Consider the following 24,243-nt stretch of genomic DNA (forward strand, 5'->3'; position numbering starts at 1 on the left):
ACAATAATCATGAGTAAAATTGCGGCCCCTAAAGGAGAAATCCATGTATTTCACTCCCAGGGACTTGGCTCAGCATTGATAATCTCCTTGGAGATAGTGGAGGCTGAGATTACCATAGAGTCAAGATACAGAGCACCCTGAGTGAAGTCATAGTGACCCAGGGAAGGCACAAAATTTTGAAATCATGGGAAAGACGAACAATAGAGGAATGAATGCCCACAACACCATATCATCAGAACCAGATAACACAGAAATTCAGAGATCTCCAGAAGATCAAATCAGGAATATAACTGTAGAAATAATAGAGGTGCTTCGAAAAGAATTTAGAGAGAGTCTAAAAGAAATAAAGGAAGCAATCATTGAAGTAAAGGCCTCAATTCAAAGTATAAACAATCAATTAAACCACATGGAGAATAGAATCTCGCTCATAGAAGATGATCACTCCAAAAACGAACACATAATTTCTAACACATAATTAGAAAAAAAAAATCAGACAGCGGGAATCTGACATTGAAGAAATATGGGCCCATTTTAAGAGAACCAACCTAAAAATAATCAGAATAGAGGAAGGAAAAGAAGGTGAAACCAAATGGATCAACAATCTCTTCAAGGAAGTAATAGCAGAAAATTTTCCAAACATAGAGCAAGAGGTCGATACGCAGGTCCAGAAAACTTATAGAACTGCCTTTAGACAGGATGGGAATAGAGGATCCCCACACCACATAAATGTCAAAATGACCAATGTGGAAGCCAAGCAGAGAATCTTAAAGGCAACAAAAAAGAAAGGCCAAGTGACATGCAGAGGCAAACCAATTAGAATCACTCCAGACCAAGTCATGAAAGCCAGAAGGACTTGGAGTAACATATTCCAAACTCTGAAAGAAAACAACTTCCAGCCAAAAATTTTCTACCCAGCAAAACTTCCTATCAAATTAGATGGGGAAATAAGAAGCTTCCATGACAAACAGAAACTGAAGGAATTTATGTCTTCAAAACCAGCGCTAGAGAAAATACTCAAAGAGATTAACTCCAAAGAAGAAATAGGTAATACACACCAGAACCAGAAAAACAAGATTTTCCATCCAGCAGACAACTGAGATTGGTTATCTTTGGAAATTCATTATTTATTTTAGTCTTTTACCTATTTCTAAATTGTATTGTTTGCTTTTATTGTTTCTAATTTTTAGGATTTCTATTTGGATTATTAATATACCTTCAGATACAGAATTTGAAATATTTTATCCCATTCTATAAGTAACTTTTAACTCTGTTTACATTGTCTTTGGATGTACAATTTTTTTTATTTTTTAGAAAGTTTGTTTATTCTTTTGTTGCCTGTTCCTTTGAAATCATATCCAAGAAATCACTGCCAATTTCAGTGTTGTGAAGTTTTATGACCCAGATTTTCTTCTAAAAGTTTATAGTCTTAAGATTTACATTTAGGTCTTTTATCTACTTTGAGTTAATATTTGTATATGGTGTTAGGTAAGGGTCCAATTTTATTCTTTTTTGTGTAATTATTATTTTTCAACAATATTTAGTGAAAAGATTATTATTTCCACCACCAAATGTTCTTGGAAACCTTTCAAAAATAACTTGACCATATATGGAAGAATTTATTTCTAGGCTTTTTATTTTACTCGACTGGTTTATGTATCTGCCTTTATAACAGCACTACAGTTTCAATTATTGTAGCTTTCCAAGGTTTGAAATCAGAAAATGTACATCTTCTAGCTTTGTTCTTTTTCGAGATTGTTTTGGGTATTTAGAGTTCATATTTCATGTTAGGATAGATTTTTTCTGAAAAATAAATAAATAAATGTATGACAGTTTCACCTTAAAGAAATAAATAATAAATAATTTTAAAATAAAAATAATAAATTAAAAAAGAGAGAAACAGGAAGAAAAATGCCATGAGGAAATCTTGGTGACCATGTGTCTAACTGCCAATTCCACTGGAACCCAGGTACAGATGAATGCTGACCCCATAAAAATCAAGGCTCAAGTCTGCTTCAGGTGTGGAAAGCCAGGGCATCTCAAAAGCTACTGCCCTCACTCAATAAGCTACAAACACCCACCAGCACCCTGCCCGAGGTGCAGGGGGAACCTCTGGAAATCTGATTGTCCCCAGGTCTGAAGGGACCCCGGGGTCATCAGCGCCAGATCCCTAATGATGGGCCCCAGAGCTGCCTTTCCAGGATTCCACCGCCTGGATAAAGAGAGAGGAACCTTGGTAACCTTAATGAGGGCTCACAAACTGTCTAGTTCCTAGTGCAGGCAGGCGCCAGGTTCTCTGCTTCAAGGTATTCTCCTGGTCCAAGATCCTCTCTTAAGGTAACAGTCCAGGGCATCTCTAGCAAGCCCTTAGAACACTCCCCCCACCCAATATTTCAGCCTGCTTTTAGATTCCAGCTCCTATGTTAAAAAGGGAGAGTTTAGAGTTTGATCTGTCCATGTGATCTGTCCATACACAGTTTTCTTTTAAGGGCTGAGTGTAAAGCTGTATCACTAAGTCAAACAGTACATGCTGGTATTCTTAGTTAATTTTTTTACCCGGTAGAAGGGGAGGCCATCCTCAGACAAACACTACTACTGCAGGCTGCCAATTCAGTTTAACAGGGACTTGAAAAGGGAAAGACAGATGGGCACAAGCCATGAAAGAATTCTGGCTGAGCACAGAAGCCTAGGCTCAGGTGTGTGTTAGGAGGGAGAACAAGGGCATCTCTGGCGTAAATGCCCTCAACCATGAGGCCAAAAAGGGCCTTCCGAGTCCCGGCTCACAGGGCAAGGGGGACCATTGAAATGGCTAAGCGCCCTTTGGAACTGGGGTCCCCAGACCGAGGTTCCCAGTGATTCCTCCCAACTCCCACCACCTGAGTTAAGGTTAAAGAGCCTTAGGCGATCACAGTGAGATCTCAGAGAAGGCCAGATTTAAGGCGTTACCCTCCTTTCCTGGCCCAAGGTCCAAAAGCTTAGCTAGGGTGAGAAGCATATCAGGCCAGCCCCCAAACTTTTTTTTTTTTTTTTTTTTTTTTTTTTACCCAATACTCAGCCTGCAGTTTTCACTTGCTTTTCTTAGAAGCCAGCTTGACCTCCACAATACTGTGTGGTAGAGGACTAGAGCCACGAGGCAGCAAGCTCCCAGCTGTGGTGATCCTGAGCAAGTCCTGCTTCCTCTTGGGTCCTCACTTCCCTCTATTATAAAATAGGAAGCTTAACAGGTTCTACTGTGCAGGGCCAAGGTGAGATTTAAATGAAAGCATCTCTACAAAAGACTTTGGATGTGATAAAGCAATGTACACACTTTAGTTAAAGCCGCTGCCACTGGCTATCAGATTTTCAGATGCATTAACAAAATGGTGGATTGACCCTTCACTTCATGGGCTGTAGAGGGGAAAAGGCATTTCATGAAAATCACTGAGATCTATGGATGAAAACAGAAGAAACCCACAGGATGCATATCACTAACAAGGGTTGGAGGTTAAATCAGAATAATAAACAATTGGAAAACACAGGAGACAAAATTGTACCAGCTATATCATAACAGCTTCCCCAGAGAGCTCTCCCCAGTGCCCGTTTTCATGGAATTGTATAGCTGCAGGCACAGGTTGCTAGGGGAAATGAATTCATTACACTGCTACACACAGTGTACAAGATATTTTCCTCTTAAAAATGGATGCATCCATTTTAGCTTCTATTAAAATGACATTTAGTTAGAATGATATTTAATCCTGAGAAATGTAGTCAAAATTTTTATATTATTAATTTATTTATTGTCCTTTTAATAAAACCACCAAATTGATAGTTATTAGGATTTTTTTTTCCCAGCAGGAAAAAAAAAGCCCAGAAAACTAAAATTCCAGTTTTAGGACACAAATATTAAGCATTAATAATGCTAATGTAATAATCTCATTAAATTTACTTGTTAATAAAAAAACTTATTCCCTCCTACAAATTTTTGTCTATTTAAAAATGCCTGCATCCTATCCTATCATAACTTTTTATAATTTCTAGGATTATTAAGTTCTGACAATGTTATATAGTCAATGCAGGTCAGTCTTGAACACCAATCAATTTTCTCTGATGTTTTTTTTTTTTTTTTTTTTTTTTTTTTTTTTTTTTGTGTGTGTGTGTGTGTGTGTGTGTGTGTGTGTGTATGGTACTGGGGGGTGAAACCAAGGGACTTTCTACCTCCAGATTATACCCCACCCATATTTTATAATTTGGAAATGGTCTTGTTAAATTGCTAAGAACTTTACTAAGTAGCTGAGGCTGGCTTCAAACCTGTGTGATCCTCCTGTCTCAGCTTTCCAAGCGCTGGGATTACAAGTATGTGCCACCATGCCCAGCTCTCTGTTTTTTTTTTTGTTTTGTTTTTTTTGTTTGTTTGTTTTTGTTTTTGTTTTTTATCCAGTTGAAAGTTCAGTATAGGACTTCTGGGAAGATGGTGACCGAGAAAAGCGGGGCTTAAGAGCCCCGCTAACAACTAATCTCCATTACCACAAAATCAGCGCCTTTCATAGCCAGAAAACACCATCACCAGAGGGGGAAAAAAAATCACCAGGCTCCAGAGAGAAAGCGGACTGAGAACAGAGCTCAGAGCCACAGAGGAGATACACCGGCCTCACGCCCGAGACTGCGGCAGCAGCGCCATACTGCCGGCGGCAGCAGCAACTTCACCAGACAGCTACAGCAAGCCGAGGTGAGCCGCTGTGGAACAGCCAGGCGGGATTTCTCGCCGCAGGTAAAATCTAAAGCTCCCAGTGGCTGAGCTCAGCACACGCTGCAGGGATACAGAGTGGAAATCAAAACCAAGAAGAAGCCGGGCGTGGTGGCGCACGCTTGTAATCCCCACGCTTGGGAGGCAGAGACAGGAGGATCGCGCAGGTTCGAAGCCAGCAGTGCTGGCATAAGAGACCCTGTTTCAAAAATATAAAATAGGTCTGGGAGTGTAGCCAGGAGGAAGAGGGGCTTCCAGGAACCCCAGTACCACCAAAAAAAAAAAAAAAAAAAAAAAAACAAAACCAAGAAGAAATACGCCAGCCTCACGGCCGAGGGCGTAGCAGCAGCGCCATATTGCCACTGGCGGCAGAAGCAGAGAATTCACTGAATCCAGTACAGCTACATCTGCGTACTCAAAACAGTGAGTCAAATTGCGGGCCACAGAGGAGAAATCCCAGTACTGTACTCCCTGGGACTTGACCCAGCGGGGGAGGGGCGGTGGCAGAGATATCACACCATAGGAGAACGGGCAACCTGGCACCCCCCACAGTCTAAAGCAGCCTCTATCGACTCCCTGGGTCGGAGACTCTGTGAAACAACCCAGTAAAGGAGTAGTGGGGTCTGAGATACTACTGACTCGAGATCCAGAACACCTTAAGTGAAGTCATAGTGACTCAAGGGAAGAACCCAGAGAAGGCACAAACTTCCGAAATCATGGGAAAGAGGAATAACAATGGAGCAATGAATGCCCACAACCCCACAACATCAGAACCCGATAAAACTGAAAATCAGAGATTTCTAGAAGATCAAATCAGGAAAATAACTGTAGAAATAAAAGAGGTGCTTCGAAAAGAACTCAGAGAGCCAAAAAGAGATAAAGGATGCAATTAATGAAGTAAGGCCTCAATTCAAAGCACAAACAACCGATTAGACCACATGGAGAACAGAATCTCGCTCTTAGAAGATGATCACTCCAAAAATGAACGCATAGTTTCTAATCTAGGAAAAAATATCCGACAGCAGGAATCTGATATTGAAGAAATATGGGCCCATTTTAAGAGAGCTAACCTAAGAATAATTGGAATAGAGGAGGGAAAAGAAAGTGAAACCAAAGGGATCAATAATCTCTTTAAGGAAGTAATAGCAGAAAATTTCCCAAACATAGAGCAAGAAGTTAATACACAGGTCCAGGAAACTTATAGAACTCCCTTTAGACAGGATCGGAGAAGAGGATCCCAACGCCACATAATTGTCAAAATGACCAATGTGGAAGCCAAGCAGAGAATCTTAAAGGCAACAAAAGCAAAGGGCCAAGTGACATTCAGAGGCAAACCAATTAGAATCACTCCAGACTTCCCAAACCAAGTTATGAGAGCCAGAAGGGCTTGGAGTAACATATTCCAAACTTTGAAAGAAAACAACTTCCAGCCAAAAATTTCCTACCCAGCAAAACTTTCTATCAAATTAGATGGAAAAATAAGAAGCTTCCATGACAAACAGAAACTGAAGGAATTTATGTCTTCAAAACCAGCACTAGAGAAAATACTCAAAGAGATTAACTACAAAGAAGAAATAGGTCACACACACCAGAACCAGAGAAACAAGAGTTTCCATCCAACAGTCAACTAAGATTGGTTATCTGCGGAGATTCATTACTTATGTTAGTCTTTTACCTATCTCTAAATGGTATTGTTTGCCTTTATTGTTGTTAATTTTTAGGATTTCTAGTTGGAATATTAATATACCTTCAGATATAGCATTTGGAAATATTTTATCCCATTCTATTAGTAACTGTTAACTCTGTTTACATTGTCTTGGGATATACAATATTTTTTTTTATTTTTTAGGGAGTTTGTATATTCTTCTGTTGCCTGTGCCAATGAAATCATATTCAAGAAATTACTGCCAATTTCAATGTTGTGAGGTTTTATGACCCAGATGTTCTCCTAAAAGTTTATAGTCTTAAGATTTATATTTAGGTCTTATCTATTTTGAGTTAATATTTGTATATGGGATTAGGTAAGGGTCCAATTTTATTCTTTTCCATGTAATTATTATGTTTCAACAATATTTAGTTAAAAGATTATTATTTCCACCACCAAATATTCGTGGAAACCTTGTCAAAAATAACTTGACAATATAGGGAAGAATTTAGCTCTAGGCTTTTATTTAACTTCAATGGTTTATATATCTGCCTTTAGAAGAGTACTACACTGTTTCAATTATTGTAGCTTTATATGGTTTGAAATCAGAAAATATACATCTTCTAGCTTTGTTCTTTTTCAAGATCGTTTTGGGTATCTAGAGTCCATTTTCCATATTAGGATAGATTTTTTTCTGAAAAATAAATATATAAATATATGATAGTTTCACCTAAAAAAAATAGAAAAAAAATATTCTCTGGTAAGAAAGAAAGTAAAAAGAAATATTGAAATGTTATCTTTAAGTCATCAAAATCTTGGTATCAGACAAATGAAACTGTTCTGTGAGATTGTCATTGTTAATTTTGGATAAATTGCTATAATACTAGATGTCAACCACTAAGCCAAGCATGGGAGGGAGGGATGGGGAGAGAATGGGGTGGGGTTCGGGTGGGGGCTGACTGTGCGATGTGTGCATGTATGTCTACAAAAGTTTGTATCCCACTATGATGTATGAATACAGTGAACCAATAAAAAAAAAAAAGAAAGTTCAGTATAGCCAGGGTACATGGCATAGCAGAGATTTGTAAGTTTGAATTTCCTAATTTATAAAACAGGAAGCAATCTCTCTCTGTGGGAGTGTCTGTTTGAAAATAATTTTACACACTGATTCCCTCAATTAAATTTAGAGAACATAGTTAAATTTTCATTCATTTTGGTTTGTTTTGAAAAATTAAATAGATCATTTCAAACAACACAGGACCTGTAGTCACACTCATGGGAAATCGTGTTTTTGATCTCCTGTTTAATTTTTATAAATGCTCTGTAATACCTTGTGAAATTAATCTCATCCAGAAAGAAGGTTCCCAGTCCTCTAACCTCTGGCATTTCTCACCTCTCAATCTCTGGTGGCAGCTGGAGTGGATGTTTGCACTTGAAATACAAATGTATGGCTTGGTCTCAAAGGTTATTTGCATGAAAATAATCTTATCTTTTTGGGTATTATACCTGGTAGAGATAGAGAACTCTGCACTGGCTCCTTCTCCTTGGAACTTTGGCTTATTGTTCATCCCAGTTTAAAAAATATGAACTTTTTTCAAGAGACCCAAATCTTGGATGATGAGAAATATGATAAGGGGCCAGGTTGGGTGTACATATTGGTTCCTGAGAGTCTAGGAATTAAACCCTGGGCTTCAAGGAGAGAAAAAATCTTTGCTAACAAACCCCTTCCCAATCCTGTCTTCTTTGTTTTTTTGTTATGGTACTGGGGGTTGAACCTAGAGGCATTCTAACTCCAAGATATGCCCCAGCCCAATTTTATCTCTTTATTTGGAAACAGGGTCTCATTAGGTTTCAGAGAACCTCCCTACATTGCCTAGGGTGGCTTTGAACCTGCAATCCTCCTGTCTCAGCCTTCCAAGTACTGGGATTACAAGTGTGCGCCACCACACACAGCCCCAACCCTGTCTTTTTGACCATTTAACAGAAGTCTGTCTGTTCTTCCTTCTTCCTAACTCCCTTTCTTTCCTTTCTTTTTCTTTTCTCCCTTCCTTCCTTTTTCATCATTTAAAAAATAAAATGCAGCCGGGCGTGGTGGTGCACGCTTGTAATCCCCGTGCTTGGGAGGCAGAGACAGGAGGATCGTGCAGGTTCGAAGCCAGCCCCGCACACTGGCTTAGGAGACCCTGTTTCCAAATAAAAATGTAAAAATAGGTCTGGGAGTGTAGCCCGGAGGTAGAAGGGTTTCCAGGAACCCCAGTACCACCAAAAAAAAAACAAAACAAAAAAAAAAACAAAAAAACAAACAAACAAACAAAAATAATAAAATAAAATGTCCTTTTATTTTCCTCTGGGAACCTTTTTTTTTTTTTTTTTTTTTCGATACTGGGGATGGAACCTAGGGGCATTCTACTTCTGAGCTACACTCCCAGTCCTATTTTCCAGGGTCTCACTGAATTGGGAAGGGCATCACTAAGTGGCTGAGGCTGTCCGCAAATCGTAATCCTCTGGTCTCAGCCTCCCAAATGCTGGGATTACAAGCATGTGCCACCATGCCTGGCTCTCTGGGAGCATCTTTGTAACCTCACTAGACAACATTTACAGAGCCCGGATCAGAACTAAGATGGCAGTGGACAGGTTTCCTCGGTGACATTTGTCCCATGCTTCTGTCTGTAATAAGCCACAGGTCTTAACCGCCACACATCCCTTCTGCTGTTTAAGAGGGAAGAACTCTAAGGTGTGGGGCCTCACATTTTCCGGAAGCTCTGTCTTTTTGCTTAATGATACACCAGAAAGAAAGGAACTGATAATACTGGAGATGGGGGAAAGGCCATCTGCACCTTCCTGGGGACCCTTGGGTTGGGCTTTCTCAGCCAAGAGGACAAGCCATGACCATCAGACCTTCTCAGCCAACAGGAAAAGCCCAGTGCTGGGAGTCGCGGGCCCACAATAAGGTGAACTCTGTCGTTCTGTGGAAAACTTAAACAGGACGAGGGATGAACTAGGGCAAAGGCAAGTCATAAAAACGGACAGAGATATTAGCTCATAAAGCAACTGCCATCAAAACTAAAAACAGGGCCCACAGCACAGTGACAACTGATCACCAGACCGTAAAGTTTAGCTTAATCTCTCAGTGCAACTTTACTCAGCCATAAAGAAGAACAAAATTAGTTGGGTGTGGTGGTGCACAACTGTAATCCCTGTACTTGGGAGGCTCCTACAAGGAGGAATGCAGGTTCAAGGACAGCCTCAGCAAGTAGTGAGACTCTCAGCAACCTAGTGAGACCCTGTTTCAAAAAACAAAACAAAACAAAAAAAATAGGGGCTGGGGTTATAGCTCCAAGGTAGAATGCCCCTTGGTTCAATCTCCAGTACCACACACACACAAAATATGTTGTTTGCAGGAAAATGAATGGAACTAAAGAATATCATGCTAAGTGGGACCAGTCAGTTTCAGAAAATCAAGGATCATGTGTTTTTTCTCATATGAAAAAGCTAGAGAGAAAACAGAAAACAAAAGGTACTTCAAATAAATGAAGAGAGACCAGTAGAACAGTAGGAGGGGATTAGGGGAGGAAAGTGGGAGAGAAAAAGGAGATCTGATGACGGTAACAGTTTAGATAATGCTATGTTTGTGCAGGAAGATGTCACTATCAATCTGACTAACATGCATGAGGAGGAGCAGGGAACACGGCAGTCCCCGCACATTTGTATGCTGTATGCATGTATTTTTGTATCACATTGACATTCACTATAATGTTTAATTACACTGCACCAATAAAAGTATATATAAAACTAAAAATAATTTATGCAACAACAATTAAGTGCCTCAACCATCCTGACCCTTGCTCAAAAAATGAGTAGATGTATTTTCTTTCTTACATGTGTAAGCTAGAGAGATATTCAGAAACAAGAGCTACATCAGAGACAAGCAGAGACTCCAGGAAAGTGAGTGAGGGGGATTTGGGGTGGAATATAAAGTCATAAAGAGTTAATTGTAGAAATAATGCTATGGATGTTTACCAAACTACCAATGTTAATATCAAAGACATGCATGGGAGGGGGAAGAGACCCAATGGAGTGGGCACCGAGAACTATGTACGTGCATCTGTCTGACACCCTGTATCCCAATATGATGTAAAAATATAATATACCAGACTTTAAAAAAAGAAACACTTATTTTGAAAACCATTATTTAAGAAAAGATAACAACAGTGCTAAATATGATTGAACCTAAACAGAGTTTTCAAAACATATGAAGCAAAAACTAATAGAACTGAAAGGAAAAGAAAATCCTGTTATAATCAGAGATCTCATAATTCCTCTCTCAGCAACTGAAAAACTAGGTAAACAGAAAATCAGTATGAATATAGTATACTTGAATAGCACCATTACTCAACTGGCTTAATTACTCAACAACAACAAAAAATATTTGTTTTCAAGTACATATGAAACATTCACCAAGGTAGATCATGTTCTAAGTCATAAAAATCTTAATAAACATAAAAAGATTAGAAACAATAAACTATATTATTTTACCACAAGAGAATAAAACCAGAAGTCAAACAGAAAGATATCTGAAAAATCTCCAAATATCCAAATTTAAACACTATTCATATAAAAATACCATTAGTCAAAGAAGAAACCATATGTTTTGAAAACTCTGTTTAGGTTCAATCATATTTAGCATTGTTGTTATCTTTTCTTAAAGAATGGGTTCCAAAATAAGTGTTTCTTTTTTTAAAGAAATGTAAATTAGAACATACTTTGAATTAAATGAAAATAAAAATACAACAATTCAAAACTTATGGGATGTACTAAAGTAGTGATTAGAAGAAATTTTATAGCATTAAGCATTATATTAGAAAAAAAATCTCAAGTCATTAGTCCAAGACTTCACTATGAAAAAACTAGAAAGATGAAAAAATTAAATCCAGAGTAGCAGGATGTGGTGGCGCATGCTTGTAATCTCAGCATTTGGGTTTAGACAGGAGGATCATGGTTCAAGGCCAGCCTCAGCTACTTAGTGAGGCCCTTTGCAACTCCATGAGACCCTGTTTCAAAATAAAGAGTAAAAAATAGGGCTGGGAGTATAGCTTGGAGGTAGAATGCCCCTGGGTTCCAACCCAGATATCACACACACACAAAAAAAAAACCAGAGTAAACATAAGAAAATAATAAATAGAAGCTCCAGTGGAGCAAGGGAGGTACTTTTTTGGGAGTGGATAAAGAATTAATAAAGGAAACATTTCCAGTGATATTGATATTATGCATATATGTGAGAATATCAATGCCAAACTCAGTGCCTAGGAAGAGACTTGGAAATTAATACAGTAAGTGAAGGTTCATATAAGAGTATCAAGTGGGCACATATATCTTTTTCTTTTTTTTATTTTCAGTATTGGGGATGGAACCAAGGGATATTGTACCTCTGAGCTACACCCCCAGCCCTATTTTTTTAGTCTTTTTATTTTTTTAAATAGGGTCTCACTGAGTTGCAAAGGTCCTCGCTAAGTAGCTGAGGCTGTCTGTGAACTGCGATCCTCCGGTCTCTGTCTCCCGAATGCTAGGATTACAAGTGTGCGCCACCACACCCAGCCAGGCACATATGTTATTCAGAATAAGCAGTGTTAGGCCTGTCTATGACCTTTCCCATAAAAAACATCCTGAAATAAATTTTAAAATTCTTGCTATTACATTCTTCACTGCTCAATTTTGTATAAATAGAGGAATTATTCATTGAGCAATCCTGTCATTTTCACCATGAGAAAACTGAGACTCAAATAAATTAAGTGTCCAGAGTCAGACACATTAAAAACTGAAGTCCTTTCTTCTAAAATTTCATTGATCTTTCCATTTCACTGAACCTTGACAGAATTTCTACTCAATTTGCATGTTTATTTTCATATTTGAAGAATGAAATATGAATATTCCATTCTTGAAGCAACAAACTATGATATGGTAAAGTTTTTAGGGTCCCTTGCCATGGATCTTTATGCTCTGGTGAAATATACCAATAGTGATTCTTTATAAAAGTGGAAATTGAAGAGATTTCAATGCCAAAGACTCATTGGATGTATGTTGGGGAAGGGTCCTCTGACCTTGAGACACATGCTGTATCCATCCCATCTCAAGTATCAGCCACAGTAGCTACTGAATTAACCCACCAAAGATAGAGGCATTTCTCTCGGAATCCCTCTTTCCTGCACAGCTTCCACTAAATGGTTTGGGCAGATTCTTCCACAGGAAGCCCTACGCTGTACTGGGAAAGAAAGAAGGATTACCAGGAGGGGGCACACCTTGCTGCTGTTCCCACCTTTGTAAAAATGTTCCCCCCAGAAAGTTCCCCCCCAAAAATGTCCCCCCCCAAAAATGCAAACTGTCCACAGGAAGTGGGTGGGGATGGGGGCAGTACCTGTGTTAACACTCAGGTGTAACATGCAGGTAAATGACAGGACCAGGAGAGACTGCTTTCCAAGGGGAGTCAATATGATTTGAATATATCCTTTCAAAGTCTATGTGTTGAAAAACTCATCCCCAAATCTGCATGGTAGTGGTATTTGGAGGTGAGGCTTTGGGAGGTGAGATTACATGGGATTGATGAGGCTCTGATGGTGTGGTGAGGCCCCAGTGATGGCATTAGTGGCTTTACAAGAAGAAGAAGAGAAATTGGAGATCTCACACATGCTCTGTCTTGCCATGTGAGCCCTCCACATGATATGATGCAGCAATAAGACCCCACCAGATCCTGGACTTCCCAGGATCATGCCATGAGCTAAGTAATGCTTGGACTGCCCAGCATTCAGGGCTGTGAGCTCAGTAAATTATAGTTATAGGAACAGAAAATAGTCTAAGACAGTTGAATAGACAGTAGTCAACTTGTATTACAATATTGCCTTCTCTTTTGAGGTTGATTAGGTCCTGGTGTAGCTTTTTCCAAATAAATTTAAAAAATAATACATGAAGAAAATAAAATTTCATTTTGCCAAACTCTCTGCATCAACTAGGTATACAGCATTCATGGCTCAGAAGGTCAGAAATATAGAGTGCAAATCTGCAGCTAAAGTCAGTTCACATATGGGGACTGCATAGTCTCCTGGCAGGAATACCATCTGATAAAGTTCAAAGTTCATCCTGAAAAAGTATGCATGGGAATCTATGCCTTGTTAAAACATTATTATTTTTTTTTCTTGGAGAACAAGAGTGGGAAGTCACAGATACTCCTCTGATCCAGGAAAAAGCTGAAGCCCTGTCCACCCCTCATGGACACCTGATCTTGGGTTTTTCCATGACCTGCTTCTAAGACATCATCTGCTTGTGTGCGTGGGTCAGGAGCAGGTTTCACTGTGTGAGTTGATATAGGAAAACACCTAGAAATAGAACATTTGCCTTCTTTAAAGGATTGAGGTTAAGCTTCAGAGAGTTGAAGTGAACTTACAGATTAGCAAGGAAGCCTGAGATGGTTCTGATCTTCTAAGGCAACATCACTCCCTGACATGTGACCAGCGTGACATGGGTAAAGAGAAGTAAGACCAGCAGAGAATCAAGGAGAACTCTTGTATCACATCCTAAATAGTCAAGGCAAGACTAATGATGCCATGTGAAATTCCAACAAACTAACCTCACACTGGAAAAATATTAATCTGACAAATTAGGTTCTGAGTGATTAAAAAAAAGTGAATCAGACCTATGAAAAGTTCACAGAGGCTAAAAATATGTTACTGTGGTGAGGTCTTAATTATTGAGACTATATCCCATTTCAGGGATCAAAGAGTGGTACTCCATCAGAAACAGGTTTGCTTCTCTATGTGAAAGGCCTATTCTTAAACATTGAGAGCGACATACACAGGTGCTTTGCAAGACTGGAGGCCAGCACTGTCCCCCCACCTGCCTCACCCTCATCTCACCACACAGCGAATGAATGTCAGCGAACATGACAGGGGCTCAGTGGATGGCAGCCTTGAAGCGTGGACTCTCCCTCTGCAGCCTCAGAGAATTTACAAGGGTATGTTTATGGTAACAAAGCCCCAAACCCACATTCTCAGAATGTAAATAGAACCCTTCAGACAATTATTCAGATTTGCAGTTATGTCTGGCTTCTAATAAAATGTGTTAGGATGTGTTGTTTTTGCCCCTTACCTCCCATTTGTACCTTTTGAATCCGTGGCCAATACTTCTACTGCTCTTTTCTTTTCCACAAATAATGTCAGGAGGAGGAGTTAGGTAGCTGAGCGGGCTATACCGACTTTCAGGGTGCATAGGTCTCAGCTGACTACTAGACACGGGGCAGGTTCTGCACCCACAGCTACCGCCATTGCTGAGCAGAGGGTGAGGCAGAAAGAGGCCTCTGATGGGAACTTCCAGAAGAGCCAGTGCCGACCCAGAGAAAAGTCAGCGAGCCAGAAATAACTGATGACTCCCTCCCAGCATCAGGGACCCTGCACTGCTTCTGAGCTAAGGGCCCAGGGAGTGAGGTCTTAGGCCAGTAGAGGATTAAGGTACAAAATCTAATGGGCTTTATATCTTTAAACTTTATTCATTAAGCTGGTACTTTCAAAAGACTATCTGAGGCATATGGTGTCAGTCCCCAAGCAAACCTTCTAAGGGTAATCAAGCAAAGGTTTGATAGTGAGAAATCTGACTCAAAATAATAAGCAGGGACTGACAGGTGACATGAGGCTTCTTATTGGCCCTGATTCCTTATGGCTGGTGAGTGCACATGGGCCTCTGGCTCTGTATTCACTCAGATCTCACTGGCTGTATCCCATGGTGGCTGCAGTGCCCAGACCTTTATCGTAGAGATCTCCTCTCCTAGGAGGAACCCTGCAGAGACTGAGCTTCAAAGAGAACCAAGAAGCCACCTGGTCCACCTGGTCATCCATAGGGGACTGCCTATGACAGCATTCTCAGCAGTAGTCACCTGGCCTGGCCTGGACACTCTGGGTGAGCAGAGGAAATGCTGCTCCTTCATCTACCTCAGCATTGCATGGTGGCTCCTCCCTCTACTGTGAGAGCAGCGCATCCTCACAGCATCATGGACACCTGGGGCAACTGGCCTCCCTGATGGCCATCCTGTGGGCTCACCCCACTGGATACTGAATAATTGTCCACAGAGTCACTGTTCTGAGTCAAAGCTCCCTCCATGTGGGAACAGGTAAGGGAGGGATTCTCAGGAAGGCACCTGGAGGCGATCGCACCAGAGAGAGCTTGAGGCTTTGGGTGTTATCTGTGAACAGGGCTCAGTTTAGATGGCTGAGCCTCGAGATCTGGAGAGAAATTCATCTCTGGGCCTACAGAAGAGGAACATTATGGAAGAAACTACATGAAATGTTAGTTAAGGGGAAAAGAAAATATTTCCTACCCATGAAAGAAAAAACCAACCACTGGATCTGACTCCAAATGTAGTGAAGGATAAGAAAAGCCAAGAGTGCTAGGCAGATTGCTAACTCCTGTGAGGAAACAAGAAGAGAGCTTCACTGATTTGATCACAAGTCACTTTTTTGTAACATCATTCAGACATACTTTTCACTTTGGGTCAGAGACCTACTACATGCTCCTCATGGGGTCATTGTATTTTTGGAAAATAGCTCTTCCTTCTCGAATTCAACAAAACATAAGAATTTCTATAAACTTTCCAGAAATAATCAGTGTACTCCATTTTTTTCTACCCAAAAAAACACCTCAAAATGTTTCCTCACACCAAATGTTTACCTTTGTCACTTTGAAACACATTGTTCATTGTTTATTAGTCATCATTACCTGGTGGGTGACCGAGGAGCACAGAACTAGAGAATGTTCCCCTGACAGCCTCTTGCTGGGATAGCACTCACCCCACACATCACGTAAGAATGCTCATGGGTGACTATGAACATCCTTCCTCCATAGAATACTGGAGACTTCCTCTATGGACTTTTTGAGACATGCAAACAATGAACTAGGCGTTAGGGAGAAGACGTGGAAGGCAAACTTTCATTTTAAAAAGAATTTATCTAGAGTCCTTTCCAAAAGTATAGGGAAACCCATGTTGTCCTGCTCCCAAGGGAACTAGCTTAGGAAGCACAGGTTTAATCAAGCCAAGACTGTCTTTATCCAGCCATTGCCAGCACATTCCTAGAACCCAAGAATCCAAGGTTATTTTCTAGAGCAGACTTAAGACTAATTTGAACGTGCTCGTTGGAGGTTGTTGGGCAGGACACTGAAGCAGGTGATTAGTCTTTGGAAGCCCCAAAAGGACATAGGAAAAGTTGAATGAGTACAAGTGGAGGCTGCAAAGAACCAGGGCCACCACTCCATCAGCCGGTCACTGCAAACAAAGCAGCTTTGAAGGGCATGCCTAAGGGCCAGGCTTGTTTGCACCCATGCCCTGGTGAGCCGGGTGTGGGGTCACCATGCACATATAGTCAGGGTGAAATCAAACTCATTTTGCTCATTTATTGATAAAACACTTAAAAAGCAAGCCAACATTGGAGGATGGGTTGTTCCTCTATGTTCCCAGGGACTATGGTTTCTCCTGTCCTTTTGAAAGCTCCTCCTCCGTGCTGAAGTGTATTCTAGCAGGGCCAGAGGGAGCATGGGAGAGCAGTCAGACACAGAGCATCAACACTAACCTGAGAAGTAGCTGCAGGTGAACTAGATTCCTTACCGCTCACCGCTGCCCTCTCATTGGCTGCGGTTTCTGCCACGTCTGCCTTCTGCACATTTGAATCCTCAGAACCCGGAGGCCCTATTTGCCCCAGACCTTCGCTCCCTGGGGTGCAAGGTGGGTTGGTGGTGGCTTTCCGGGTCTGGCCTTTATACCAACTAGGGTAAAACAAGGGGTCCATGGTTTCCGTTGCTGCAGGGACTGAAGTTTCAGACTCTGTGGTCTGCTGGGAGCCAGTGGACACAACCTCCCCCTTAATCAGAACAGATAAATTCAAAAGAAGAGAAAAGAAAAGAAAGCAGTCGATTTTAGTTCCCTTTGGGTTTGAACACTGACAGCCCCATTTGCAACACCTGACTTATGGCTGAGCTCATCCCACCTTCTGGAGTTGCTAGGGGTGGAATGCTGCCCATGCCCTCCGACTGGCTTTTGCATCTTTCCTGGATTTGCTGGGGGCAGGCAAGTAGAAAGCAGAAGCCTCCTGTGAAAGTTGTTTATAAAATATCAGATACAGGAGAAATGTCAAACTATTGACCAGAATTATTTATTTATGCATTAGATGTGGGGCCCCCAAAACTGTTTTTTTAGAAGCCAACAATTGACCTCACTGATCAAATCCAACACTCATTTAGTTACTACTCTGCTTTCAATTTCAGTGCAACTAGTTTACCCAGAATTTCAATATTTAAGAAAGTATAAATAGAATTTTAGCCTGGTTTCCTATGGAGACAGAGCATAGAATATAATTCCATTTCTGAGTTTCCCCTCTTGGATTTTTTTTCTACAGATGATTTCAATCCAGTCTGAAAATGGGTGCAAAACCAGGGCTCCTCTTTGATGACTCTGCAACGCCCAAAAACTGCTCAAGTGTCATGAGGTCAGAACAAACACTTAAAAACTAGACAGTGACTCCTAGGAACAGGAGGCCGGCTTATCTGGAAGGAGCTAACTTCCTAAGATACATTTTAAAGTTGACACACAGTCTCATCAAATGACAAACACAGAAAACCAGTCTACATTTGCTTGCCCACCGAAAGAAAGATGTAGTTGCATTTCAAGGTATAGGACATGAGCAAATCATGTGGTCTATTTACATCCTCTGTTACCTACAGAAAACTCAAAATTCTGAAAGTATAATCACTTTTATTTCTCACCTCAGATTATTTCTCACATGATACCCTATATCTATATTCACTAAGCAACAAAAAAGCAGACCAAATTCCCATGATAGCAGTTCTTGATGAATTAACACCTTACACACACACACACACACACACACACACACACACACACACACACACAATTTCCAGACAAAGATTACCTCAGATTTTAGGGTGGTGTTAATGGTGGGAATGTGGTATTGTCTTGTCAACCAGCTATAACAAGGAAGATGTTGGATTGCCTAGAGGGCTTTTCTTCCTGATGTTGTGACTATCCTAAAGTCTTGTCTGCCACATAAAACATCTGGCATATAGTTTTTCCCCCCTTATGATAGAATAAATTGTTTAGGGTGCTCAAAAGAAAGGCACACCCATAGGAAGAAACTCACAAGTGCTCACCTGTGTCACCGGGGCATCCATAGCAGGTGGCAAAGCTGGAGGTGGCTCTGAAGAGGAAACTGGAACTGCCCCTAGTGCAGCCTGGAGTTCTGCCAGCTGAGAGGGCTCTGAGGCTCTTCCCAGACTCTCATCTTCTCCTGAAGACTCTATCTGAACGTTTTCTAACTCCTCCACTTCTACTACTTCCTCTCCTTCTTCTTCTTCTCCTTCTCTTTCTCCTTCACCTCCTCCTTCCTCTTCTTCCTCTTCATCTTCTAGTAAAGTAAGACAGTTTTAAACTTGTTAGAACTACTATTACAGCTGTAGAAACATGTGCCCAATAACTCCAGGCTGGGCTAAGGTCAGGGCCAGGGCAGTCCTCTCCAGCAGACACTTGACCATGGTCCAAGTGTGACACATGGACAGGACAAGTGTGAAGAAGCCATAGCCTTCTTCCCTGCTCTCCTCTCAGACAAAAAGTCCCACCCCTGCTGTGCACCCTTCACTTCCCCTTACCAGGCAGACTACTCACATTTTTATCATAGTCAATTACATCTGCAAGCTCCTGGAGGGCTGGGATTGTCACTTATTTATCTCTGTCAATTAAATAGAGAGATGTAGCCCATCTCCCTATCTCAGAAAACACACTTGCTTTCTTTCTTTTTCTTTTCTTTTCTTTTCTTTTTTTTCTTTTTTCTTTCTCTCTCTCTCTCTCTTTTTTTTTTTTTTTTTTGTGGGGATGGAACTCAGGGGAATTCTACCTCCAAACTACACCCACAGCCCAATTTTTATTCTTTATTTTGAAACAGGGTCTTACTGAGTTGCAAAGGGCCTCACTAAGTAGCTGAGGCTGTCCATGAACTGTGATCCTCCTGTCTCAGCCTCCCAAATGCTGGAATTACAAGCGTGTGCCAAACGGCCTGGCTACACACTTGCTTTCATTTCTTGCCTCCTTTGTTCAGTGAATACATCAACTTTTGCCACAATTAATGCCATGACTCTTTCTTTTTTTCTTTCTTTTTTTTTTTTTTTTGGTGGTACTGGGGTTCCTGGAAGCCCTTCTACCTCGGGGCTACACTCCCAGACCTATTTTTATATTGTTTTATTTGGAAACAGGGTCTCTTAAGCCAGCAAGACTGGCTTTGAACCTGCGTGATACTCCTGTCTCTGCCTCCCAAGTGCGGGGATTACAAGTGTGCGCCACCATGCCCGGCTGCCATGACTCTTTCTAATCTGCTGATCTTAATATTTCCTCCAACAACATTAAGAAAAGGCAATAGGAGGTAAATTAAAAAAAAACATGATGATTTTCCTCTGGAATTGCCTTTTGTAAATACTAGTGCAGCCTCACAGGGTTTAGCCAAGGGGTGTTGTCACCTAGATGCGCTAGGATGAGTCAAGGTGATCGCAATTTGGGTCGGCTCTAAGATTACTTTCCTCTTTTTAATTTTTTTATTCGAATAAATTTCCAGAAGTTATATTTCAGAGCCAAAAGTTAGGGATATGTTCCTAGCTCGTGGAGTGCATCTAAACACACAGACCTAACGTATTTCCAGGTTGTGACCTAATCTATGACTTTTTACTATTGTACTCCTCTCAGAGTTATCACATTGATGTACTAACATATCCAGCCTAGAAGTCTTCTGTTTATTTCTGCCTCCTGCTTAACCTTTAATTATTAAGTATTTGACCACCCAAAGTCAAATGCCTGATAATGGCATTAAAACAGCCCTAGGATGTGCAGAGTTAAATAAGCACTGTTGGCACACCATGTGATCCTATAATGAAATACAGGATTATGTCCTTATGAAGGTGTAGACATCAATTCTGGGGGTGATTCTGAATTCCCACTTTTTTCCTACCTAACTTGTCTGCAGTTTCCTCCCACCACCAATTTTAGCCAAGTGGCCAAAAGAATAACAGACCTCTGTAAAAATCAATTTCACGTATTATCTTTTCTTCTCTATTGAGGTTGACTGTGAAGTGGTTCATGTTCTCATAACCATGTTCTATTTTTTCCATCTGAAATGCCTTTGATGCTTCTGAGATTCTGCAATGAAGATAGGTTGTCACTTCTGTCACTGTTTAAAGTTTGATAGCTTTGGGTAAAAAAGAAAATATTCATTTTCTCCATATAATAAAAATGACTTACTTTTGTAACAGGGTTTTGGCATTCTGTGAAAGCAAACAAAAGATAGGCTTACTTAGATTCTTTCCATCAAAAATGGCTATGAGACTTAATTCTTTTCCTTCCTGACCCTGAGAATCTCATAGCTTCATTTCTAAATGCCATAAATAACTGCTGTTTTTCCAATAAGCTTCTTCTGTTTGAGCAATGCCAAATAGAATAAGATTTTAGTTAGTAAAATTGGTAAAAAGTAAAATGTACATAAAATTATAAATATGTGGTAGCAAATTCCCACCATTCACCTTTTGAGTTTATTTCTTTGGTGCCTAAACGAGGCTTACCTGCAGGAACACAGCCATTTCTGGCTCATCCATGAACTGGATCCCTGATTCTACCAACTTTGATACGTTCTCCAAATGATCGGAATATTTTTTGATCAGGGCACGGACATGTTCCAGTTTCTCCTCTTGGGTTCGGGTGATGACTTGGGTCATTTCATTCTTCCTCTCTTCCAGAATGCCATACAGGTAATCGAATTTCTCACAGAGGTCCTGTTTCTGTTTTCTGCAGCATTCCTGTTAGTTGGGTTAGCTAATGTTAGAAAATGTTTGTGAGAAAGTCTATTTGGAGAAATCACTTGGACATTTCGGGAGGCAAGAACATTTGCTTATGGGCGATGTTTTGTTTCTTTTCCATTGAGTTGTCCCTTTTGTGCTCATGTTTTGAAAGTCTGATTTTTAACAAATTTGATTCCCACACAATCTAAAACACAATCACATTGATATGTGGTGAATGATTTTTCAATATTCTGTTCTTTTTTATTTTTACTTTTTTCAGAACTGGGGAATGAACCTAGGGATATTCTACCTCTGAGCTACAATCACAGTCCTATTTATTCTTTATTTTGAAATGGGGTCTTACTAAATTGTGGAGGGGCTTACTAAGTAGCTGAAGCTGGCCATAAGCCTGTGATCCTCTTGTATCAGCCTCCCAAGTACTTGGATTACAAACATGTGCCACCACATTTGGCTCCAGTCTTTTGTTCTTTTTAAGTGGAGAATTTCATGGGGGAGATTTTGTTTTATAGTTTATTTGGGTTACACAGTCTATGGGTTATATTTTGCTTTGGGGTGTGTGTGTGTGTGTGTGTGTGTGTGTGTGTGTGTGTGTGTAATAAAACAACCCTATGGTACTTTCTGGTTTGTACCCTTCTGCCTCTCTCTACTTTGTACCACCATGTCTTAGTTTCAGCCCTCCCATGTAGATTCTGTAGCTTTCCAAGGGCATGTGCCCTATGGGATTCCCTCCTCCAAGAACTCACAGGCTGCAGCCAAATTGATTTACTAAGAGTACAATTGTGATCATGTTTTTTTCTTTTCTGTTATGGCTTCTCATTATATAAAAAATTGTATTTAAACTTCATAACTGGTTTTCTAGACTGTCCATGATCTGATACCTGCTTTCCTTCATAATATTCTACTGTTCTCTATTGCATGCCTTGTATCCCAGAAAACAAACAATTTACTATTTTTGCTTCTACTTTGCTGTCTACAATGTTTTCCCCCACATGGCAGTTATGAACTTTACACAACCTTGAAGACATTGTTGGAATACCACTTCTTTCATAAAACTTCCCTTAATCTCTGTGGCTGAGTGCCATCTTTCACCTTCTAAAATCCCATAATGGGTACAATTTATGATATATACCTGCATCGACTATTTATAATAGGTCTTCTATTTACCTAATACTGTCTAAGAGAGGGAAATACTGGAGAGAAAGGCTATATTTGAAGTTTGACCTTCACATTTGCATAGTATGGCTGAAGCTTTTGCAGTACCATCCAATTTCCTTTACTATGAGTTACAATATTTAAAAAATCATGATTAATTTTCAGTTGGTTCAGTCATTGGGCTTTTATTTATTTTTCATAATGTATTGGTGCATTGCAGTTACACATCATAGTGAGGTTCCATGTGATCAAAATATTCATGCACACAGCTCTTGGTGTATTTTCCTCCACATCCCACCTGGCTTCTCTTCCTCCCTCCCCACATGAGTTAGTGAGATTGGTAGTGATACATTTACATATTGCTGTGGTATTATTTGAACTATTTCCTTCCCTTTTCTCCTCAACTCTCACTTTTAACCCCCTTAAACTACTCTACCCATCTTTGCATTATTTGAAGTCCCTTAGGTTTCTTGTTTTCTCTCTAGTTTCCACAACCACATCACCTTTGTTTGAGACTGAGTTATCTCACTTAGCATAATATTTTCCAGATTCATCAATTTCCCTGCAAATGACAATTTTTTCTTCTTTATTGGCTTTTGATTTTTTAAGCTTTAATAAGCTTGGTGTGTGTGTGTGTCTAAGTCTCAGAGATTTAGCCGTCTCTGAGTCCATAACCTTCACAGTTATGATGAGAGTACATTGTGAGCCACAATGATCCAACCTAGCTCTCTTGCCCTGAGAGTCCAACTAATTTATCTCTGACCTGTGCATGACGTTTATCACACCTTCTTTCACTTTAGTATTATGTCATATATTGATTTCTTCCTTTACGTGGGTCTCTTAAATATATAAACTATGGTCTCCCATAAAGATGGAATCTGGATCTGCCTAGCATACATCCACTAGTTATTAAGATATTCCACAAATGCAGAAGAAATGTATCCCTCACTCCCCTGCCTCCCTTGGGACACAGTCAATATTATCACAGTATCTAAATAAACTATATGTATGAAGAAATCCAATGGTTCCAACCATTGCAATATCACTTCTATCATCCACCCAGTCATTCAACAGGTCTTAATCACATCATTTGTGTCAAGCACTATGCAAGATCTGAGATCCAAAAATGAATTAAAAGTGCTTCCTGTTCTTAAGGAGCTCACCGTTCAGGGAATGAGAAAGAATATGATGCAATGATGTAATGCAAAATAGGAGGATTAATAATGGAAATATGGTAGATATGAGGCTGAATAATGGAATCTGTTAGAGATTGATGCTAGGGTGTGTTTTTTTTTTTTTCAGTACCAGGAATGGAACCCAGGGGCATTCTGTCTTTAAGCTACACCCCACAGCCCTATTTTTTATTCTTTCTTTTGAAACAGGGTCTTACTAAGTTGCAAAGGACCTCACTAAGTAGTAGCTGAGGCTGTCTTGGAACTGTGATCCTCCTGTCTCAGCCTCCCAAATGCTGGGATTACAAGCATGTGCCACCATGCCCAGCTGATGCCAGGTTTTATAGAAGCATAGAGATAGAGCTTTGATTGAACCCTTTGTGTAGGTATAGGTCATTCAAGGGAAGCCAAGAGTGCTGGCCCAGGAAAAGCTTCTTAGAAGTGGCACCTGAGTTTGGTTTTAAAGGATGAGTGGGAATAGAGAATGTGGTAGGAGGAGATAAAAGTTTGGGAATCTTGGCAGTTTCCAAAATAATAAACAAGGGACTTTATAAGACATGGAAATTTCTGGGCTTGCCAAATTTCCATCAATTTTCATTCCCTTTCCTCTAGACTTGGACTGTTACAATCAGACCTAGGAACTGGAGCCAAGTAGTACCTTTCTAATCCAA

The 24,243-nt window shown here is 40.3% G+C and overlaps 1 protein-coding gene across 3 annotated transcripts in view; it reads right to left on the reverse strand.

Moving 5' to 3' along the window:
• TRIM55 (tripartite motif containing 55) overlaps positions 1 to 24,243 on the reverse strand; it is a gene marked incomplete at both ends in the record, with an annotated part of 57,054 nt that overhangs the window by 12,900 nt on the left and 19,911 nt on the right. The window contains 5 exons of one of the 3 annotated variants that reach the window (XM_080694059.1): positions 16,970 to 17,257; positions 18,564 to 18,817; positions 20,468 to 20,592; positions 20,695 to 20,717; positions 21,012 to 21,245. The exons of 1 other annotated variant lie outside the window; for it this stretch is intronic. In XM_080694059.1, the coding sequence (XP_080550185.1) occupies positions 16,970 to 17,257; positions 18,564 to 18,817; positions 20,468 to 20,592; positions 20,695 to 20,717; positions 21,012 to 21,245 (924 nt within the window). The remainder of the gene's footprint in view (positions 1 to 16,969; positions 17,258 to 18,563; positions 18,818 to 20,467; positions 20,593 to 20,694; positions 20,718 to 21,011; positions 21,246 to 24,243) is intronic. One more of the 3 variants, XM_080694060.1, reaches the window with a different exon arrangement.

Source organism: Muscardinus avellanarius, assembly GCF_963383645.1.
Source record: "Muscardinus avellanarius genome assembly, chromosome: 4".
NCBI classification, from domain to species: Eukaryota; Metazoa; Chordata; class Mammalia; order Rodentia; family Gliridae; genus Muscardinus; species Muscardinus avellanarius.